This window comes from Saccopteryx bilineata, chromosome 1, assembly GCF_036850765.1.
Source record: "Saccopteryx bilineata isolate mSacBil1 chromosome 1, mSacBil1_pri_phased_curated, whole genome shotgun sequence".
Classification (NCBI taxonomy): domain Eukaryota; kingdom Metazoa; phylum Chordata; class Mammalia; order Chiroptera; family Emballonuridae; genus Saccopteryx; species Saccopteryx bilineata.
Genome location: NC_089490.1, coordinates 316,751,462 through 316,773,082, shown reverse-complemented (window position 1 = coordinate 316,773,082; position 21,621 = coordinate 316,751,462). Strand labels below are relative to the sequence as shown.

The following is a 21,621-nucleotide window of genomic DNA, read 5'->3' as shown; positions in this document are numbered from 1 at the left end:
TATAATGTTATCTAAAGTTCTAGAGCTGTAGTTTTGTACTGAAATTTGAAATGAGCATGTTGAACATGACTGTTAAAACATGTTTATCATTCTTGGAACTTCAGGCAAGTTAAATATATTAAAAGCTATAAGCTATTTTTTCCACAAAAACATTTCATACCTGCTTATCCTATAGTATCACTATGTGATTGTGATGATCTGAACTTTTTTTACTTTACAAATGGTTTCGATTCTTCAAAAAATTTTTTGGCATTTCTTTTTGTAAAACTCCAACACCTATCACTATAATATAGTATTTCCTCTCCTACATTCTAGTGACTGAGCTTTGCTTGAAGAAAACTAGACAACCAAGCAGATTAATGTAATGAATTTGCAGGCTCCAAACTGAACTGGGTCTTCTCTGACATCCTTTTATTCTTTCCCCACTTCACATTTTATTTCAGTGGTTTCCAACCCTTGTTCACATTTTACAATTATATATTATTACTTTTTTTATTTGTGAAAGAGCAACCTTATAGCTTGATTCCAATCCAGTTACCCCCACTTTCTCTAAACTTGGCAGATGTCATGACTTTCATTCTATATCAAAAGGAATTTGAGCTTTTTTGTGTTCTTTTTCTTAACAGACATTCAAGAATCACACCCATAATTTAACAGTATCATATTTGTAATTCTGGTCCTTTGATCAGAATGACATGGACAACCTTCTAGAGTTCCATTCTAACCTTGAGGCCATTTCATCTATGGTCCTCTTATCTCTGTCATCCTTTACCTTCAGGCAGAGTCAAAGCCCTGTGCTTATTGGCTCTTCCTATGCTCGTGTCAAACAATGCTAGGTGCGCCTGACCAGGAGGGCTAGCACAGTGGATAGAACATCAGACTGGGATGCAGTGGTCCCAAGGTTCAAAACCCCAGGTCGCTGGCTAGAGGTGAGCTCATCCGGATTGAGCACTGGCTCACCAGCTTGAGCGCAGGGTCGCTGGTTTGAGCATGGGATCATAGACATGACCCCATGGTTGCTAGCTTGAGACTAAAGGTTACTGACTTGAAGCCCAAGGTTTCTTGCTTCAGCCCTAGGTTGCTGGCTTGATTCACTCATTCTGCTGTATCCCCCTACCCCAGTCAAGGCACATATGAGAAAGCAATCAATGAACAACTAAGGAGCCGCAATGAAGAGTTGATGCTTCTTATCTTCTCCCTTCCTGTCTGTCTGTTCCTATCTGTCTCTTTCTCTGTCTCTGTTACAAAAACAAAATAACATCATGCTAGGTGCTTTATTATCTTCATGTGGCCACCTGTTACAGTCTTTTTCACTCTAGTTCCATCAGCGTTCTTGCTGACTCTAGTCCCACACACTATATTCATAGTTCTAACTTTTTTATTTGCTGCAGGGACAGCCTCTTGAATTATCCAAACTGTTCTCTTGAAAAATGGAATCTTTTATTTTCTGATTATGACTGTTCACCATTCCATCTTACTCTCTTCCTTTAGCAGGTGCTCTTGGTCCTCATTAAGATCAACCCATGAACCACTTCTAAATTTGTAATACAAGGTGTAGAGAAATATTTAAAATATATTTTCCTCTGTTTTATAAAAATAAAAACTAGATCATGCTAATTCTTTTAGTTATAAAATTCTATGGTTTGTCATCTTCCTTTGTTGGATATAGGTAGAAATAAGGCTGTGGCTGGATATGTGCACAGTGCCCTGTAGGTGGCAGTAAAGCACTATTACTCAGGAGGTTATTTATTTATTTATTTATTTTCCTCTCACCAATGACCCACAGGAGCGGGATGCCTATCTTCCTCTGGCGGACAGTGCCAGCAGGATGTACTTCATTATCTCTGACTTGTCCAAAATTAATAACATGTACCGTTTTAGTTTGGCTGCATTTCTTCGACTTTTCCAGCGAGCTCTGCAAAACAAACAGGTATGCTGTTGGTTAACCCTGTTGCTAAGACTGAGTAAGAAAGATTAATTTATAATAATAATTTCCCGAGCAAACATGTTTGCAATTATATTTCAAAAGAACACATGTAACAATTTTAAACTATATTTAAAAGAAAGTAGCCCCTTAATTGTATTTTATGTTCTTAACACACTGTCCCAATGTGACATCTTCATAATAAAAATGATTTACCTTCTTAGTATAAACTAAAAAGTAATAGACAGTCATTTAAAAATACCCAGAAATAAGTAAATCAGAAAAAACCAGGAACTGCATTATTCCATACGTAGGTGGGACATAAAAATGAAACTAAGAGACATTGATAAGAGTGTGGTGGTTATGGGGGGAGGGAGGAGAGGGAGAGGGAAAGGGGGAGGGGGAGGGGCACAAAGAAAACTAGATAGAAGGTGACAGAGGACAATCTGACTTTGGGTGATGGGTATGCAACATAAGTGAACGACAAGATAACCTGGACTTGTTATCTTTGAATATATGTATCCTGATTTACTGATGTCGCCCCATTAAAAATAAAATTATTAAAAAAAATACCCAGAAATAAAGGAAGATACAAAGATAAGAAGTTATCCACATTATCCCATTACTTGGGAAAAGCAACAATTACAATTTTATTGTATATCTTTGTTTGATCCCCAGTTAGGGCACATATGGGAAGTGACCAATGAATACATAAGTAAGTGGAACTGCTTCCCCCTCTCCCGCCTTCTCTTCTTCCCTTCTTCTCTTTGTCTGTCTATAAAATCAGTCTTTAAATAAAAAATTAAACTTAAAAGATTATTAGTATAAATAGACAGCTTTCATGTCAATAAATATAAAGCTACATGATATTTTTGAGAGTGATTCTGTTTCATACTTGAACTACCTGCTCTGTGGAGATTGTTCCTGTTAGTTGTTCTAAGTATCATTTGACCCTCAAGTTTGGCAGATTAAAACTTATGCTTATGAATTTTTTCTTATACTCATGGATTCTGTAGGGAATTTGGTTTGGGCAGAGCAAGGGTGGCTTATTTCTCCTTCACAATGTCCGGGCTTCAATAAGGAAGACTTGAGAGTGGAAGTCTGGGGGTGGGGAGATGCGTCACTTGCACACGTGGTGACTGGGGTGGGAGGACTTAGTGACTAGGACTGCTGAGTGCTGCACCTCTCCGTGAAACTTGGCTTCCACAGCAGAGTGGAGTTGGATTACTCATATTGTATCTTAGAGCCCCAAACATGTGTATCCCAGTGAACAAGGCAGAAGCTGGATCACCTTTTATTACCTGTCCTGTGTCAGTGTCATTCTTCCATATTCTATTGGTTTGGGAACTAGACATTACCTCTTGATGGAAAGAGTGTCAAAAAGTTTGGGGGTTATAGTTTAAAACAGCTACAGACATTTTAAAGTGTTTTGTTGTTTGTTTTTGTTGTTTTAGTGTTTCATTTCTCCAATTATTTTTCTTAAATTCTTATATATATATATTATTTCTTTTGTATTTTTCTGAAGCTGGAAACGGGGAGAGACAGTCAGACTCCTGCATGCGCCTGACCGGGATCCACCCGGCACGCCCACCAGGGGCTACGCTCTGCCCACCAGGGGGCGATGCTCTGCCCCTCCGGGGCGTCGCTCTGCCACGACCAGAGCCACTCTAGCGCCTGGGGCAGAGGCCAAGAAACCATCCCCACCACCTGGGCCATCTTTGCTCCAATGGAGCCTCGGCTTCGGGAGGGGAAGAGAGAGACAGAGAGGAAGGGGGGTGGGGGGTGGAGAAGCAAATGGGCGCCTCTCCTATGTGCCCTGGCGGGGAATCGAACCCGGGTCCCCCGCACGCCAGGCCGACGCTCTACCTCTGAGCCAACCGGCCAGGGTCTTAAATTCTTAGACTTGGATAGTTGAGGCAAAAATACACAATTTTAAGCCTTGCACAAATACTGTCTAATTTATCTTTGGAAGTATATGCTATTGATGTCTTACACGGATGCAGTGAGCTCCTTTTTCCATCTACACCTTAACCAACAATGGATATTATATTATATATATCTTTGAATAATTGTCCTATTAGGTAATTGAGAAACATTTTATTATATTTGCAAGTTTTTGATAATTTATAAGAAATGTAGGATTATGTTATATTTATATTCTTTGGTGAATTTTTTTTCATCACATGGTATTAATATTTTTTTAAAATTCAGTTTTAAGAAATTCTTACATATTGAAGACATTAAAACTTTGTCATATGTTGCAAGTATTTTGAATTTATTATCTGCCTTTTCATTTTTTTTCTAAAATACTTTTGAGATACAACTTATCTAATTCTTCATAGTTCTGTTTGGTGTAATACTAATATGGAGGTAGAGTAATTTGTTCTTTTAGTTAAATTAGGAAACAATGTAAATATTATATTCAAGTTGGTTTACTTAAGTGTTTTTCTGAGGAAATATGATTCTATTAATATTTATTGCAGTCACACTATGTGTCAGACATTTTTCTTGGTGTTAGGTTTTATAATATAAGCAAAGAGCAAAAAGGACAAAAATTATTGTTTTCATTAGCATGGCTAATTAATATTCTCATGGATGAGACACTAGGTTGCAAGAGGCAGGGGAGAAAATAATAAATAATTGTTGTTTTTGTCCTTAATTTTTAAAAAATACTTTTGAATTTTAAAATGTTAAATATGATCATACCATTTATAAAATATACTGGTAAAAGCATTTTTACAGAAAAAGAATGATATAATGTCTGTGAGAGTTGGTTCACGATATATGATTGATAATTTATAATTGACCAGATTTATACTATTTTTGAATTAAAACTTTTTCATATGTTACTTAGAAAGTACACAGTCAAAATATTCAGGTTAAAGTCAGTGTCTCTAAGTTGATATGAATACTGGAAATAGGTTAGAAGTTCTCACTAAACTTAGTAAAAATATTGGTTATTTTTTACTCTCTAAAAAAGCTTATAGCTCAGTGTCTGACTTAACTCAAAAGGCATGTATTCTCCAAGTGCTCCCTCAGGTGAGATAAAAACTCCTGTCACTCTTAGGGAAAAGACCCACCCTCACAACCTCTTCCCCCAGTTCAATCCCAAGACAATTTTCATGAATTCACAGGAGAAATAACCACTAATACAATTCTCAAATTATGGCAATTGTGTACAATGGAAATACAGAAACATATAAAAACACTAAAGGTGTGTGCAAGAATTTTTACAACACCAATGTCAAAGTTATTGTTCATCCTTTTTCAATATGGAGGGCATGATTTAAGGTTGCTTAGGTTCTTATTTTGAGGATGAGAAAATTTTTTATACAGTGGTTTTGGTTATACTGTTTTGGGGCTTCATTGGTAATGGTAATTTAAGAAATGAGATGGATTTAACTCAGACTGATGTAGTATTTTTAATTCCAGTAAGAATCAAAGTGGTATGGTAAAATATAATTGGAAATTGATTATAATTTTCACTTAATAAAAGCTTTAACTATCAACAAAATTCAGTCGAGTAAATTTGAAGATCTAATTGCCTTTATTAAATGATGCATGAATTGGGCAGCATTACATCTATCAAGTGGAAGAACACTGAGAGATTACAGTATATAAAATGAAAAGTTCTTACAGAAAGAAGGATGGTACAAGGGATCTGTTAGAAAAAAAGGATTTTTTTTTGTTGAGGACATCCTGTTTTATGAGAAAAGGAAGAGAATACTTGGTGTTTTATCATGCAGATCACCTATTTTTCCTTGCGGGGTAGGGGTTGAATTGTGCCTCAGTGACAGACTACTCGTGCTTGACCAGAAGAAAATACTATACTGGTTTATTAAGATTACATTTCTGATGAAGGTCAAAATCACAATTAGGTCAGGTATTAAACCATGGACTTGAGCACAAGCAACATTATTTTGAGCCTGTAGTTTTCTACTTAACAGTTCCATACATGAAAGAAAAATATATCAATTTTCTTCATTGTGTTAGCATGCAAATTTGATACTTATTTGTTTAGTTTTCTAAAAATTTGATTGCCAAATATAATTGTTCCAGAATCATCTTTGAGCCCGGAGGAATAATTATAAGCATGATTAAACTGTGGGGTATTTTTGAAATCTTTATAAATTTTCTAGATTATTTATTTATTTATTTATTTAAAGATTGTATTCATTTTAGAGAGGGGAGAGAAAGAGAGAGAGAGAAGGTGGGGGAAAGAGCAGGAAGCATCAACTCCCATATGAACCTTGACCAGGCAAGCCTGGGGTTTTGAACCAATGACCTCAGCATTCTAGGTCGACACTTTATCCACTGCACCACCACCGGTCAGGCCTCTAGATTTTTAAATTTTCAAATTGCCATCTACAGGATTCTGAAAATACAGAACAGCGGATCCAGTCTCTTATCAGCTCATTGAAACATATGGTATATGAATATATATGTCGCTGTCTATTCAAGGTAAGAAATGTTCTATTTTTCACCTATAAAATACTATTTGGCCCTTGATTTAATACAGTATTACAGTTAAATTTTGTAACGGTTTACCTACTAGAAAGGTATTAGGATTGGTTGGCATTTCTGATACTTTCCTAGAATAATGTTCATTACTATCTAGAATGTCTTGCAGCATTTTGGGACTTGGTAGGGAGAAAGGTGACAAGTGAAGAAGGGAGAGCAAATGCTGGGTTAGCTGGCTTAGCTCCCGCTATCCCAGTAGCCACCGCAGGAGGAAACTGCTACGATGGTTCTGAAGGTCATTTCCTAGCTGGGGTTTCTTAGACTCAGCAATATTGACATTTTGGGTGACAGTATTATTTGTCATGGGTAAGCTGTTTTGTGCGTTTTAGGATTTTTAACAGCATCTATCCTCTACCAACTCATGCCAGTAGCACTCCCTTTCTCTCAGTTGTTGCAATCAAAAATATTTCTGGACATTGCCGAGTGTCCTGTAAATTGGGGACAAAATTATCTCCTATTCCTGGATTAGGAAGTAAACTAATGGTATTCTTGATTCTGAGTTGAGAAATATTTGTCATGGAAGTCTTCATATTATGAGGTCCCCACAGGACTATACTATGAAACATATTTTAGAAATTTCTGAATATTACAAATACACAGGGGCTTTTCATTTTAGAATTTAAAAAAATATCAGTCTTTGGGTATAGCTTAAGACATGTTGAAGATTAGCGTTGCAAAGACAGCAAATTGAGGAGTAGAGTTATTATGGTCCAGTTATGTAGGCTTCTTAAAAAATCTTTAGAAAGATTTAGTTAATATATTATTTAGAAAGGGATAGTAATTTTTATGATTAGAGTGGTATTGTTGAGGATCTTTACTTGATACAGAATGAATCCTTCAGACTGTCTTCCAGCACTTTTATAAGGGAGATTATTGGAAGTTCAGAAAATCATAGCTGAGCACTTCTGCACAGTTCCTTCTTAATTGAGGACTGTGGATTTATATTTTTCTTTCAAAGGTCTCATAATTTACTGTCATTCTAAAATTCTTTGGCCTTCATTAAAAAAATTAAATTATACATTTTATAGAAAAACAGGAAGGGAGAGAGAGAGAGAGAGAGAGAGAGAGAGAGAAACATTGATTGTTGTTCCACTTATTTATGCATTCATTGGTTGATTCCTGTATGTGCCCTGACTGGGAATCAAACCTGCAACCTTGGTGTATTGGGATGATGCTCTAACCTACTGAGCTATGTAGCCAAGACTATATTTTATTTTTTAATGACTGGACTTTTAAATTTGTTATTAAATTTGTATGATTAGTTCTTTAGTGTAGCTTCAACCATTTTTATTTTCTTGTGAATACTGCAAAGTTTCATTTTGGTCACTTGACTAATAATATATATTTTTATGTTTTATTTATTTACTTTTTTAAGTAAGAGGAAGGGATGTGACAGAGAGACAGACTTCTGCATGCGCCCCAATGCTGATCCACACAGCAAGTCCCCTACTAGTGATGCTCTGCCCATCTAGAACCATTGCTGGGAAACTGAGCTATTTTTAGCACCTGAGGCAGGCCATTCTTAGTGCCCGGTGCCAACTTGCTGGAACCAATTGAGCCATGGCTGTGGGAGGGGGGAAGAGAGAGAGAAAGAGAGAGAATAAAGGGGGGAGAGGTGAAGATACAAAGGGCCACTTCTGTGTGCCCTGACTGGGAATCAAATCCAAGACATTCACACCCCAACCGATGCTCTACTACTGAGCCAACTGGCCAGGGCCCCTAATAATATATTCAGTGCTTTTTTACATACTTTTTAAGACCTCTGCACTAAAATAGGCTATGATTTATGAAAATATTATTATGGAGCTACAGTCATTTTTTATTTTTTTATTTTTCTGAAGTTGGAAACGGGGAGGCAGTCAAACAGACTCCCGCATGCACCGGACTGGGATCCACCTGGCATGCCTACCAGGGGGTGATGCTCTGCCCATCTTGGGGCGTCGCTCTGCCACAATCAGAGCCATTCTAGCGCCTGAGGCAGAGGCCACAGAGCCATCCTCAGTGCCCGGGCAAACTTTGCTCCAATGGAGCCTTGGCTGCAGGAGGGGAAGAGAGAGAGACAGAGAGGAAGGAGAGGGGGAGCGGTGGAGAAGCAGATGGGCGCTTCTCCTGTGTGCCCTGCCCGGGAATCGAACCTGGGACTCCTGCACACCAGGCCGACGCTCTACCACTGAGCCAACCAGCCAGGGCCGAGCTACAGTCATTTTAAGGTGCCCCCCAGATACTTTTTGAAGGTAGATATAATATAACTAAATATTATTATTAAAAATGTTTTAAGTCAAAATATAATATAAATATTCATTCCAAAAATTAGTAGCATTTTGTTTACAAGATTTCATAATTCTTTATTAATAACATATTTTGGGACACCAGCTAAATTCAAATTTTTATTTTCTTATTTGGAGTTTCTTGTTTGTTTCCAACCTAAGTATTTTGAAATCACTTTATATATTCTTATTTTATTTTTAATAATATAAGTATTCAGGCTATAATAGTATTCAATATGGAAATGATTTAAGATAGCAGTGAAGTATAGTGAGGGTTACTTCTTTAAAGTCAGTTTACCTGTTAAGAATATATTTAAGTTAGGCTAAAGCCAACATTTTGTTGCTATAGGAATGAGCCTGTAAGGCTTAATATTCTTAACATTTTAGTACCCAATTGGAATTCTTCATTGCCTATATTAAGTAATATTTTTCTATTGTAAACAGCTAAAGTTACTTTTAAAAAAGTTATGGTTTACCATTCTTTTTTTTTTTAAAAGAGACAGAGAGAGAGTCAGAGAGAGGGATAGATATAGGGACAGACAGGAATGGAGAGAGATGAAAAGCATCTATCATTAGTTTTTCATTGTGACAACTTAGTTGTTCATTGATTGCTTTCTCGTATGTGCCTTGACCGGGGGCAGGGGGGCTACAGCAAACCGAGTAACCCCTTGCTCGAGCTAGCGACCTTGGGTCCAAGCTGGTGAGCTTTGCTCAAACCAGATGAGTCCACGCTCAAGCTGGCGACCTCGGGGTCTTGAACCTAGGTTCTCCACATCCCAGTTCGACGCTCCATCCACTGTGCCACCGTCTGGTCAGGCTGGTTTATCATTCTTAAGACATATTTTTAATTGATAATGGAATATCTGTTGTATAAAACTCATATTTTAGAGTGAGTAATATTAAACTTATTAAACATGGATTCGGCAGTCCATAGAATTTCAGTGGTGAATAAAAATTCAGAAAGCACATTAATTTTAAAGCAATAAGATATATTTCTGGGATTTAGCAGGATAATAGTACTTAGGATGGACCCGATTTCATATTTTAGTGAAAGCTCTTCGGGTTTTCAGCCTTTAGCGTCATGTTAAACTGCTTCTAGACCTTTCAGACTGATGGTGCTGTTGTGTTGGTGACAGCAGTGTGGCAACAATAGACATTGAAGTGGAGAGAGGCTGGGGTTGTCAGCATTTATACTATATTGAACTGAAAGCAGCTTGACCAGGAATTTTAAAGAAAAAAAAAGATTGACTTGTTTTACAGCAGAAATTTTAGACTTATTAAAGTAAAACAGATGTGGAAAGCTGTCTGGCAGTTTCAGTTTAGATTATTGGCTATGTCATTTTTCCCCCCAAAAGATCAAAAGTGTTTATTTAGTAACCTAAGTATTTTAGACAATTATAGGATAAGTAGCATAATTAGTTTCACAAAACTTATGATTATAATAAAACTGTACAAGTTTTAGTACCTTTATATAGATAGCATTTCTTCATTCCAGTTTATCATTTGGAATAGATACAAACTCACAGAAGTAATTGAAATGTTAAGTAAATTCCAACCATATTTGGTGAGATGACAGAAGGGTTGGAAGGAGAGTTGGTAGCACATACATTCTTACTGCTTTCCTTTCATCAAGACAGTGTTATCTGAGACAGCTCTGAGGTGGTGTATAAAAATGCTTGATGAGATATGAATAAATTTTTTTTTTCTTCATTCAAACTCCTTGTAAATTTTTGCCCCTGAAGGTCACTTTACATATCTTTTCAGATGATTTTGCTAATTGAGTAAAATTCAGATAAATATGATGTTTTCAAAATAAAATAATAATAGCTCCTCATGATTGTATTTATCTTAAAAATCATTTAATTTTGGATTCTGGCATTTTTTCCTTTCAAAATGTGTTTTCTTGCCTGACCAGGTGGTGGCGCAGTGGATAGAGTGTTGGACTGGGATGTGGAGGAACCAGTTTCAAAACCCCGAGATCATCAGCTTGAGTGTGGGCTCATCTGGTTTGAGCAAGGCTCACCAGCTTGAGCCCATGGTCACTGGTTTGAGCAAGGGGTCGCTGTGTCTGCTGTAGCTCCCGGTCAAGGCACATATGAGAAAGCAATCAATGAACAACTGAGGTGCCGCAACAAAGAATTGATGCTTCTCTCCCTGCCTGTTTGTCCCTATCTGTCCCTCTCTCTCTCTCTGTCACACACACACAAAAATATTACAAAACGTGTTTTCTTATAAAAGTGGAATTTCTCTGGTTGGGGTTTAGAAATTTTATAATGTGGCTATTTAAGTGAATCTTGATAATCTAGGTAATTTTATTCTGCTTAGATAACTTTAAAACCTTTAGTATTATATCTAACTCTTTAGATTTTCTGGAAGTATAGTTAAAGGTGCATAGAATTGTTCATTAAAGTGATTTAACTTCAAGCACAAATGAGAATACTTAAATTCTATGCTATATCAACTTCTTTGAGACCAAAACAAGACTTTTCTTTATATGGTAACTTTACCTTATACTTTTAATTGAATGCATTTGAAAGCAATGGACATTGTAGAATAGAAATAAAAAGAATGAATGAATTATACTTTCCATGGCTTTTTAGCCTCTGAGAATTGTGGGGTTTATGGAACACTATGTAGCATATCAATTTAAAGCAGATAGTTATCTGTCACCTTTTAAGACTTACAATTTTCCAGGCATTAGATAAATGCTTTTCATGTATTGTGATTTAATTCCTACATCAATCCTGTTATTATATAAAGGAGAAAACCAAGACTTAGAGCTAGTAACCTTTCTCTGGGTTACTCAGATGAATGCTGGAACTGGATTCAAACCCATTTGGCTTAGTGCTGAAGACTTCTTGCTAAATATAGCATGTGGGTGAAACAAACCATTATATCAGACATGTGAACTTGATCTCACCTGTAAAGTTGGTTTTAAGATCCTTCGTATATCAATTCTGCTGTTATAATTTTACTGTTTTCAAATATTTACTAGAGTTTTGTAAATGCATGAAATATTTGATTTTTGCCACCTAGGAGTTTCTCATTTTTTACTAATTTAAAAAAATTTTTAGCTAATTAATTATATAGATGAATTCTGAATTTTTTTTTAGTATCTCTCTGCTTGATATTAAAGTATTTTGAAATAGAACCCAAGTATACTGATATAAATTGAATTAAATACCCTAATTTTCTGACCCAATAAGCTGTGTAGATCAAAGATATTCGGGGTACAAAATATTTTCTCAACTCTGGACATTGACAGTTTGTTTTTGTTTTTCTGAAATAAATTTTCAGAAAATCTTTGAGCTTGATTTAGTTTTTCTTAAATTTGCTTCATTAATTGGAAATGTTTTCTCTCTGTCTCTGTAAATGTTTTCTGTCAAGTCAGCTGCCAAAAACAGCTTTCTTCTGTCATCTCTAGTTTGGAAAACAGGAGTTAATCCTGGTTGTCCTGGCTTTTAGGGCATATGGCATCCTTGTAAATTATGTATGGAATGATAACCATGTGATTGGCCCAACTGTGATTACATAGTTACTGTATTCCTGAAGTTAGCATGCCTTCTGAGACCAAAAAAAAAAAAAAAAAAAAAAAGAAAGAAAAAACCCCAAAACCAGAAGCATAACGCCATTACCTATTTTTTGACTATATATCTACATATCACATGCCTATTTTTGTCAACAGTTTGGAGTTTGGCCTCAGTAATTGTTAATAATTAGCTCTCCAACTTCGGTGGATAATCTGAGAATTACAGTGTTAGGACTTTGCCTTCTCTCCACTAAGACTAGAGACTACATTATTATTCTTCAGTTCAAAAGAAGAAATGACTAAATCAAAGTAGTTCTATTATATGTGTGAATTTGTGTATATGTAAATCTATAGTAAAGAATTACATTATTAAGTGATAAAGCCTTCAAAGTAATACATTATCTTATTTTTCTTCATTATTTTTTTACCTTGGATAAAGGCTACTATTATAATCATTTAAAATATTTATTAATTTATAAAATAAGACTCTTATTAGCTGACCTAGCTAAACATGGTTCAATCCAAAACCTGAATTCTGACTTTGTAATGCCTAAGAACACTATACATTCCCTCAAATGACATGCCTTGCCTTTTATAATATTTTAAGTCACAACGTAGCAATTTCATATAGATAGTAGTTGGTTGAAACTTTTTTTTTTTTTTTGCATAGCTGACTGACGGCCATCTGCTTCCAGCTTTTATATTTTGAGAATTTTTTTAACTCACTATAGTTGTGAACCTATTTGTTTTTGTTTACTTGTTTAATAAATAGATGCCTATTGAGTACATGCTATGTATATACAAACACAACATATACTTTTATAAAATAATTATTTTATATTGTATTACTCAAGGCACTACATCTTTCCTACAGAAGGGAGATTTTCTTGCAGGCAAAGAGATTGCTTGCTGGTAGAATTTACAAGAGTCCTTTTTTGTATATACTGTATCCTAATATCCTAATCTTTTTATATTTCTATCTGTATTTATAATCTTACATACGTATTAGATATTAAGTATTATTTACAATATGAGAAAGGCTAAATGAAGTGTTTAAATTAGAACTTTGAAAGATGGTGCTCCAATAGGTGGGGTTTTTCATTGTTGGTAAACATTTACTGTTTGTTTTTTTTAATAGAAATGACATAGCTTATATTAAAAAGTTTAAAGATAAACACCTACGAAAAGAAAAGAGCCTGACCCGGTGGTGGCTCAGTGGATAGAGCATTGAACTGGTATGCTGAAGACCCAGGTTCAAAACCCTGAGGTTGCTGGCTTGAGCGCAGGTTCATTCGGCTTGAGCACAGGGTTGCTGGCTTGAGGATGAGATTATAATATATATATGACCCTATGGTCACTGGCTTGAGCCCAAAGGTCACTGGCTTGAGCAAGGGGTCACTAGCTTGGCTGGAGCCCCCCTGTTGAGGCATGTATAAGAAGCAATCAGTGAACTAAGTAAGGTGCTGGAGCTACCAATCTATGTGTCTTATCTCTCTCCCTTCCTGTCTGTCTATCTCTCTCAAAAGAAAAAAATAACCTGTAATTTCAAATTTGAATCAATGATAAAAATTTTTATATCTTTTTTGAAATATTTTGCAGATATATATCCATATATGTTTATAAATATATTCCTCCTTCCACAATATAGGTTATGCTATATGTTTTGTTATGAATATTTTTCATGATAGACTTTTGAACATTTAAGTTGTTTCAGTTTTTCCTCCAATCTTGCAATAAATATTTTTATTTTATTTTTTTTTTTTAATTTTTTATTTATTCACTTTAGAGAGGAGAGGGAGAGACAGAGAGAGGAGAGACAGAGAGAGAGAAGGGGGAGGAGCTGGAAGCATCAACTCCCATATGTGCCTTGACCAGGCAAGCCCAGGGTTTCGAACCGGCGACCTCAGCATTTCTAGGTCGATGCTTTATCCACTGCGCCACCACAGGTCAGGCAATATTTTTATTTTTTATCTAGGAGTATATTCATGATTCCTTTTTATAAATTTCTAGAAGTATCTTGATTTAATGGTACATAAATTATTCAGTACCTTATAAAAATAAACAATGACAAATTGAAGATTACTAGTACAAGAGTCAGAACATTCCAAATGATTTGGTTAGTAAAGACTATTCAAACCTCATATTGACTTTTAGCTAGTTAAATGAATGTTTTATTTTTAATGAGGTATAAACAATGGTTAATGCTTAGCACTCCAAAATTAGAAGTGTTGTTCTATATGAATATTATTTGAATAGTCACTTCTTATATTGATAAAAGTAGATAATTTGAAGACAGAATACAGGTCTTGTGAACCAAAACCACAGATTTAGAAAAAGCAAGATAACCTCTGTTATTCCTTTCAGGCTGATCAGTTGATGTTCGCTTTGCATTTTGTTCGAGGCATGCATCCTGAACATTTTCAAGAAAATGTAAGTGAAAGCAAAGGAAGAAGTGTTAGTTACATAGAAACTTGGTGATGTGATGATTTATGGTTAGATTAGAAAATACTTTAGGCTAGAAATTATGTATTAACCTACTAATTTTTTGGTAAGTGTAAAGCCAGTAGTCACGGCCACCATCACAGCCACCTGCCTCTTGCAGGTTCACATTTAATTCAGACAGATGGTAAAGAATCAACAGAGCCAAGAACTGGTGGTCCATTTTCCCTTATTCTAGACTCATACTAGGCAAATGAGTAAAAACACACACTTCCCTGTCCATTCAGGGCTCCCAAAGCCACTGACTCATCCAAGTTTTCCTAGAATCAAAGGCTCCCACCTCTTTGCCTCCATTCTGGCTGCCTCCTCTTCCCCACATAGCCACCCTCTCTCTCCTGGAACAACGTGATCTCTCCAAAAATGTCCTCCTAGCTCCTCCTTTTAAAACTTTTCAGTGTGAAATCCCTCCCCAAACCCACATTAGCATAACCATGCCCCTCCCCAAGCAAGAAAGCAATCAGCCTTCCCAGGTGGTCAGCAGTCATCTTTAACAGAGTGAACAAAATATAACTTTAACTGCCCAACACTAAGTTAGAAATATAGTGTGAGGTGTCAATTTCTAATTCTACTCCTCTCTGGATGAACCTGAGATTCTGAAGCAATAATAAAGCAGAAAAAGAAATGCAAAGTAGTTTTCCCACACTCCCTAGATTTTTCTGAACCCAAATCCACTTACTCAGGACACCAGAAGAGTTAGCCTTCTTATATTCCTAGTCCAAGCAGTTGAACAGAGAAATATAAAGCACAAAACAGTATGGATACGCTACACTATTATCTTCACCTATTTGCTCTAAGTCAGCAGGTGAAGCAAGTGGGTGGGCAGTTCTTGGGCACTTCCTTGAGCCTATTGGTTTATATTACTATTCTAATGCAGAATTTATCTTCTTTGTCTATGACTTCATTTCTGGGCTACCAAAGAGTTTCCTCTCAGAACTGAAAAAATCCTTGTTCAAGCTAGAATCAACTAATCTATCTCTGGTGTGCTTCTAATATTTAAAAAATGTATATTTGGAAGTGATTTTTAAAATTATACCATTATCATTAAATGAAAGTCCAATTATATAGGGTGGGAGGAAATAGTATATGCACAGTACATCTTTGACCTCGTAACCTTTAACATTACTTGACCAGATTTTAATTATGTTTTGGGTTTACTCTGTTAAATATTTGAAAGAGTGCAGAGCATTCCACATGCCTGTGTTTGCTCTTTGTTTCTCTCCACCGCCATAAGCTCTGGCTGACTTGTTTAGTTTCTCCTGAATTTATAAACTTGGCTCCTTTTATTTCTATTAGTAAATTTGATTCCTTAATCTCCTCCTGTTAATGTTTTTCACTGTGATCAGTTTATTTCATACTTTATAAGACTTAATATTACCTATTTTTTTCTGGAGTATGAATAAATTTTCATTGGGAAAGGAGAACATTTTTCTTTGATTCTCATAGAGTGTAATAATCATCTATATTTGTGATTGCATAATGCAATAAGAAGAGTGAGTGGTCAGGATGTGTGCAGGCAGGAAGTATGTTGCTTTGGTAATGTTTCCATATTACTCTCAAATTTTAATATGTTTTTGCTTTATTTGCTGACCAATGTGAAACATAATATGACAGTGCTTATTATTATCTGGTTAGGGGAACCCAGGTGAAGACAGGTTTTCTAGAGCACTAGAATTTATAACAGCTGGTCAATTTTGATTCTGAGGATTTAAAAAAAGGAATAATCTTAGTCTTCTTTCTCTCTTTTGGAAAAGATAAGTTAATTGAAGTTTTTTTTTCTATTTTTTCCTGACATACACAATTTTAAAACTTTTGGTATACCTTACTGCTTATTTATTAGTGAGAAATAGCCTATAGTAGGACAAATTAATAAATAGTGACAAATACTAATTGAACATGAGATTTACATGTTTAGATATTGAGACTGATATGTATAATTTTTGTTTTAATAAAATTATTTCTAGTAGATTTTATATTAATGTTTCATTTTGATACAAGTACTCATAATGTTACTGTTGTACTAGAAATGGGAAGATGTTTAGTTCATTTATCCTTTTTATTTTTAAAGCCCTTGACTGTATTGTAAGCAATCTTATATTATAGTTTACTAAGAAAATTTTTTTAACTGGTTAGTATTTTTATATTTTTGTGTTCCTTATATTTTTATTCAATAGGAATGGGATACGTTTACAGGTGTGGTCGTTGGAGACATGTTACGGAAAACTGTAAGTAAAAATAATAAAATTATTCTACTCTTAGGGAAAATAGTTCTGGCTTACACTTCATGAAATATAATTTGCTTCAGAGAAGTTTTAAATTACTGTTGAATTTATACTTTATTTAGAGGATATACTTTAATAATGTTCTTGTCTTTTTCTTTCTATAAAATGGACATAAATATATTTCTTTTTCTTGAAGACATATTTTTAAAAATAATATTAATTAAATATTAAGAAATTAATATAGTTTTCTATTTTAAGTATATGTGTTTTATTCCAAAACCCAGGTTCCTTAGAAAAATCACATCTTGTATTATAACTAGAAACATTTTTTATAAATGAAGTTTAAAAACTACTTTTTAAAACTTTTGATAACATTATTCACATTTTGCTTTTTGTGTAGTAATTTTCTTTTTGAACATGTAATAGATAATATTATTCTTCAAAAGAATATACCCAAACTGTAATGCAAAACCTTGCCCATGTCTGATGTGTAAGAAATAATAAAAATTATACTACTTTATGGCAGTTTCTTATTACATTTGAGTTTTTCCTGAAGTTTCACAGAGGATTAAGTACAATGAAAAGGAATGCAGCCGTGGATGAAAAGGAGCCACATAAACCTGACAAGCTCGGGAGGCTTGTGTGCAGACCTTACAAACTCGAGACCTAAAGTAACCACATAGGATGGTCTGAAAATAAAACTAACTAAAAGCCAGTCATGACAGGAAATCATGTCCTACACCCGTATTTTCTATGACAAAAGTATTTTTTTTTACTGTAACTGAGCTATTTGCATCTCCAAAAACACATCTTTGAAATGTCAGAGTGATCCTCGTTTTCTAGACCCTGCAGGGCATAGTCTCCCACCAGAGCAGGGGAGAGCCCCAGAGCCCTCAGTGTGCTGTCAGTGTAACGGGTAACTGTCCTGTACTCACCAGTGTAAAACAAGTGTCCGTTTTACTCTTGATCCACCCTCAGAGACTGCCCCTCTTTGCTTTCTCCCGCCTCCCTAACCCACCACCTAAATTTCATGTTATGCACCTTGTGCCTCTTCCTTTAATTCTAATGTATAAAATAAACTGAAAAACTGCAATTCTCTGGAGCATTTTTTCAATCTGTTGAGATTTTGCTTCTGGGCAATTGTCAGCAATTTCACTCAAATAACTCATAAAAATTCTCTTTATGTTTGGATCTTTTTTATGTTGACACAACATTTATATAAACGGTTATCTCTGCCTTACATAGCATTTTACAATACTGACTTATAAAATATATAAAATAAAGAAATAATACAAAGCATGAACTTTTAAAAAATAGGGTTTATAAAATTAGTTGTTCAAATTTTTTGTCTGAATTTTACCTAACATACCAAGTAAAACAATTGCTCTTTTTAAAGGACTCTCAACACAGAATACGTGATCAACTTCCATCTTGGGTAGATCAGGAAAGAAGCTGGGCGGTGACAACATTAAAGGTATTTCTTTTCCAGTATGAGGGCTAGTAAATGTCTTTTTGTATTTGAGTTATTTGTTTATATTGTATTTGCTGCCTAGTCATATTTCTTATTGATATTTCTGTGAATATGACATAATATTCTAGGTAAAAGAATATCAAAGAATTGTTTTTATTAATCCTTGATCAATAATTAATTACATTATTCATTCAACATTTACATCTTGAGTCTTTACATCGTAAAAAGTTCTGTGTTGTGTATCCACAGAGAATATAAGATAAATAAATGGACCTCTAATATGTCAGGTGGGAGTCTTATATGTATAATAATTCAGGGTGGGTAATGAGATGTAGTGAAATGCTTATGTTGAAAGTAGCTCCAAATCCTCACCCTTTCACTGCTGTTCAGCTTTCGAACCCCCCTCAGCTCTTTTCCACACTAGCAGCCGCTCTTAGCTTTGGATGTCAGTGTTCAATTGAGTTTAGTATGTAGACCAGGGGTCCCCAAACTACGGCCCACGGGCTGCATGCAGCCTCCTGAGCATCCCGTGCTACTGGAGTACTGTATGTGGCAGCGCCGCAAAGCGCGGTGTCACTCACATAGAGTACTACTTCCGGTGACGCAGGACGCATGCATCACGGCTCCAGAAGCGCATCATATCACTTGTTACAGCTAGCAGTGACAAATAAACCGGACATTGACCATCTCATTAGCCAAAAGCAGGCCCATAGTTCCCATTGAAATACTGATCAGTTTGTTGATTTAAATTTACTTATTCTTTATTTTAAATATTGTATTTGTTTCCGTTTTGTTTTTTTACTTTAAGAAATGTGCAGTGTGCATAGGGATTTGTTCATAGTTTTTTTTTATAGTCCGGCCCTCCAACAGTCTGAAGGACAGTGAACTGGCCCCCTGTGTAAAAAGTTTGAGGACCCCTGATGTAGACTTTGTTTCTAATCTCAGATGTCTCCATTTTATCCTATCCTTTTTGTTTTAAAGTTTAGTTAGGCTATGGTTAGTGCCCTGTTTAAAACCTTTTAGTGGTTTTTACCACTCATTGAATGAAGTCCATAGTTTTTTTTAGATAACATGTATGATGATCCATGATCTATTCCTTACCTGCCTCTTCAGTTTTACTTGTAGTCCATACACACAGTGTTTCTTGTATTTGCTGGTTCCACTGTTCCCTCTACCTGGAATACCCCTTGACTGTTTTTGGGGTCAAATGTCTACTTATTTTTTAGGACTTACACAAAGCATTATCTCCTAAATGATTTTTGCCCCATTTCTCCATTCTCTTTTCTATCAGCATATATCCTGAACATTCTTGTATCGTAGCACTTACCGTACTGATACAAAATGATCTGTCATGTCTGCCTCTTCTCCCAGGATCCTTGAGCTTAGTACCTTTGCTTTATTAAAGTTTATTTTAAACCTAATTCAGTGAGTGTCCACTATATACCAGATACAACATGGACAAATTTTGTTAAATACTTTTTTTGGTTGAATAAACTAAGATTATGAGTAGGTAAACTAATAACACATGGATAAGATCAATTTTGCATTGTTTATATATTCCTTAAGGTTAAAATATTATTAAGTATTTAGGCCTTGGTCAGTTGGCTCAGCAGTAGAGCATCGGCCCAGCATGTGGAAGTCCCAGGTTTGATTCCTGGTCAGGGCACACAGGAGAAGCGCCCATCTGCTTCTCCACCCTTCCCCCTCTCCTTCCACTCTATCTCTCTCTTCCCCTCCTGCAGCCAGGGCTCCATTGGAGCAAAATTGGCCCGGGCACAGAAGATGGCTCCCTGGCCTCACCTCAAGTGCTAGAATGGCTCCAGCTGAGACTGAGCGGCACCCTAAATGGGCAGAGCATTGCCTCCTGGTGGGCTTACCGGGTGGATCCTGGTTGGGTGCATGTGGGAGTCTGTCTGACTGCCTCTCTGCTTCTAACTTCAGAAAAATATGAAAAAAAATTTATTAGGTATTTATAATACTCTGAGGATGGAGTGTACAGATATACAGAAATCCTAGTTTCTGCTTTTTAGGAGTTTATCACCTAAGTGTAGGAAACATTCTTTAAAACAATTATAATGGAATGCAGAAAATGAACTATAGTGAGGATTTGAAGGGATTTCTAGATTATTGAGCAGGATCTCTGAACTAGCTCATGTACTCCTTCCTAAATGGCAAAATTAATAATAATCAACATGGTATAGATAATTATTGTTTGAACAATTGATCTGAGAAGTTACCTTTGGTAAAGATTATAATTTAAATAAAGGTTACAGCTTAAGTAAAGAAATGCAAAACATTTAGGAAAGGCATCTTTATATTCAGAAAAAGTTTATAGCAGGCATCCCTAAACTATGGCCCGCGGGCCACATGTGGCCCCCTGAGGCCATTTACCCGGCCCCCCCGCCGCACTTCCAGAAGGGCCACCTCTTTCATTGGTAGTCAGTGAGAGGAGCACTGTATGTGGCGGCCCTCCAACGGTCTGAGGGACAGTGAACTGGCCCCTTGTGTAAAAAGTTTGGGGACCCCTGGTTTATAGTATACATTAGTGTTTTATCATTTCCGTTTACAAAATATTTTAAAATGAATGATCTCGTTTAATTTTCATGAAAACTCTTAAGAGATAGGTGTTATTAACTCTTCTTTATAAATGATAAATGAAAGTCAGCAATAGTGAGTTGTTAAATGAATGAATCCAAGGTTTTTTTTATGTTTCATACATATTTTGAGAACCTATTACGTACTAAGCATCATGTTAAATACTTCAGATATATTATCTTATTTTACCATCTCAACAACCTGTAGAGAAGGTCATGATTGTTACCTGTTTTAAGAAAGAGGAAACTGAGCTGTAAAAAGGTTAAATAATTGACTGACAATCAGATAGCTGAGAAGTCTTGGAGCTATGGCATTTGGACACCAAAGTCCATGCCTTTAAGGTCTAGGTTTTCCAAATAGAGTTCTCTCTCTCTCTCTCTCTCTCTCTCTTTCTCTTTCTCTTTCTCTTTCTCTTTCCCTTCCTTCCCTCTATATCTCCCTCCCCATTTACCTCCCCCCCTGTGTTATTTGAGTGGTGAGGATAGAAGTATGGGGAAGAAAGCTTAATTCCCAGGAGCTCTGTCTGTGTTCTGTACTCAGGCCGAAGTGGTGTTTTGTGGGGAATAAAAAACAAATATCCTTCTCTCAAGATCTAT

The 21,621-nt window shown here is 35.8% G+C and overlaps 1 protein-coding gene across 4 annotated transcripts in view; it reads left to right on the top strand.

The window, feature by feature from the left end:
- DYNC2H1 (dynein cytoplasmic 2 heavy chain 1) overlaps nucleotides 1-21,621 on the top strand; it is a 328,872-nt gene that overhangs the window by 152,032 nt on the left and 155,219 nt on the right. For all 4 annotated transcript variants that reach the window (XM_066247664.1, XM_066247663.1, XM_066247662.1 and 1 more), the window contains 5 exons: nucleotides 1,787-1,930; nucleotides 6,296-6,385; nucleotides 14,606-14,671; nucleotides 16,912-16,962; nucleotides 18,356-18,433. In XM_066247664.1, the coding sequence (XP_066103761.1) occupies nucleotides 1,787-1,930; nucleotides 6,296-6,385; nucleotides 14,606-14,671; nucleotides 16,912-16,962; nucleotides 18,356-18,433 (429 nt within the window). The remainder of the gene's footprint in view (nucleotides 1-1,786; nucleotides 1,931-6,295; nucleotides 6,386-14,605; nucleotides 14,672-16,911; nucleotides 16,963-18,355; nucleotides 18,434-21,621) is intronic.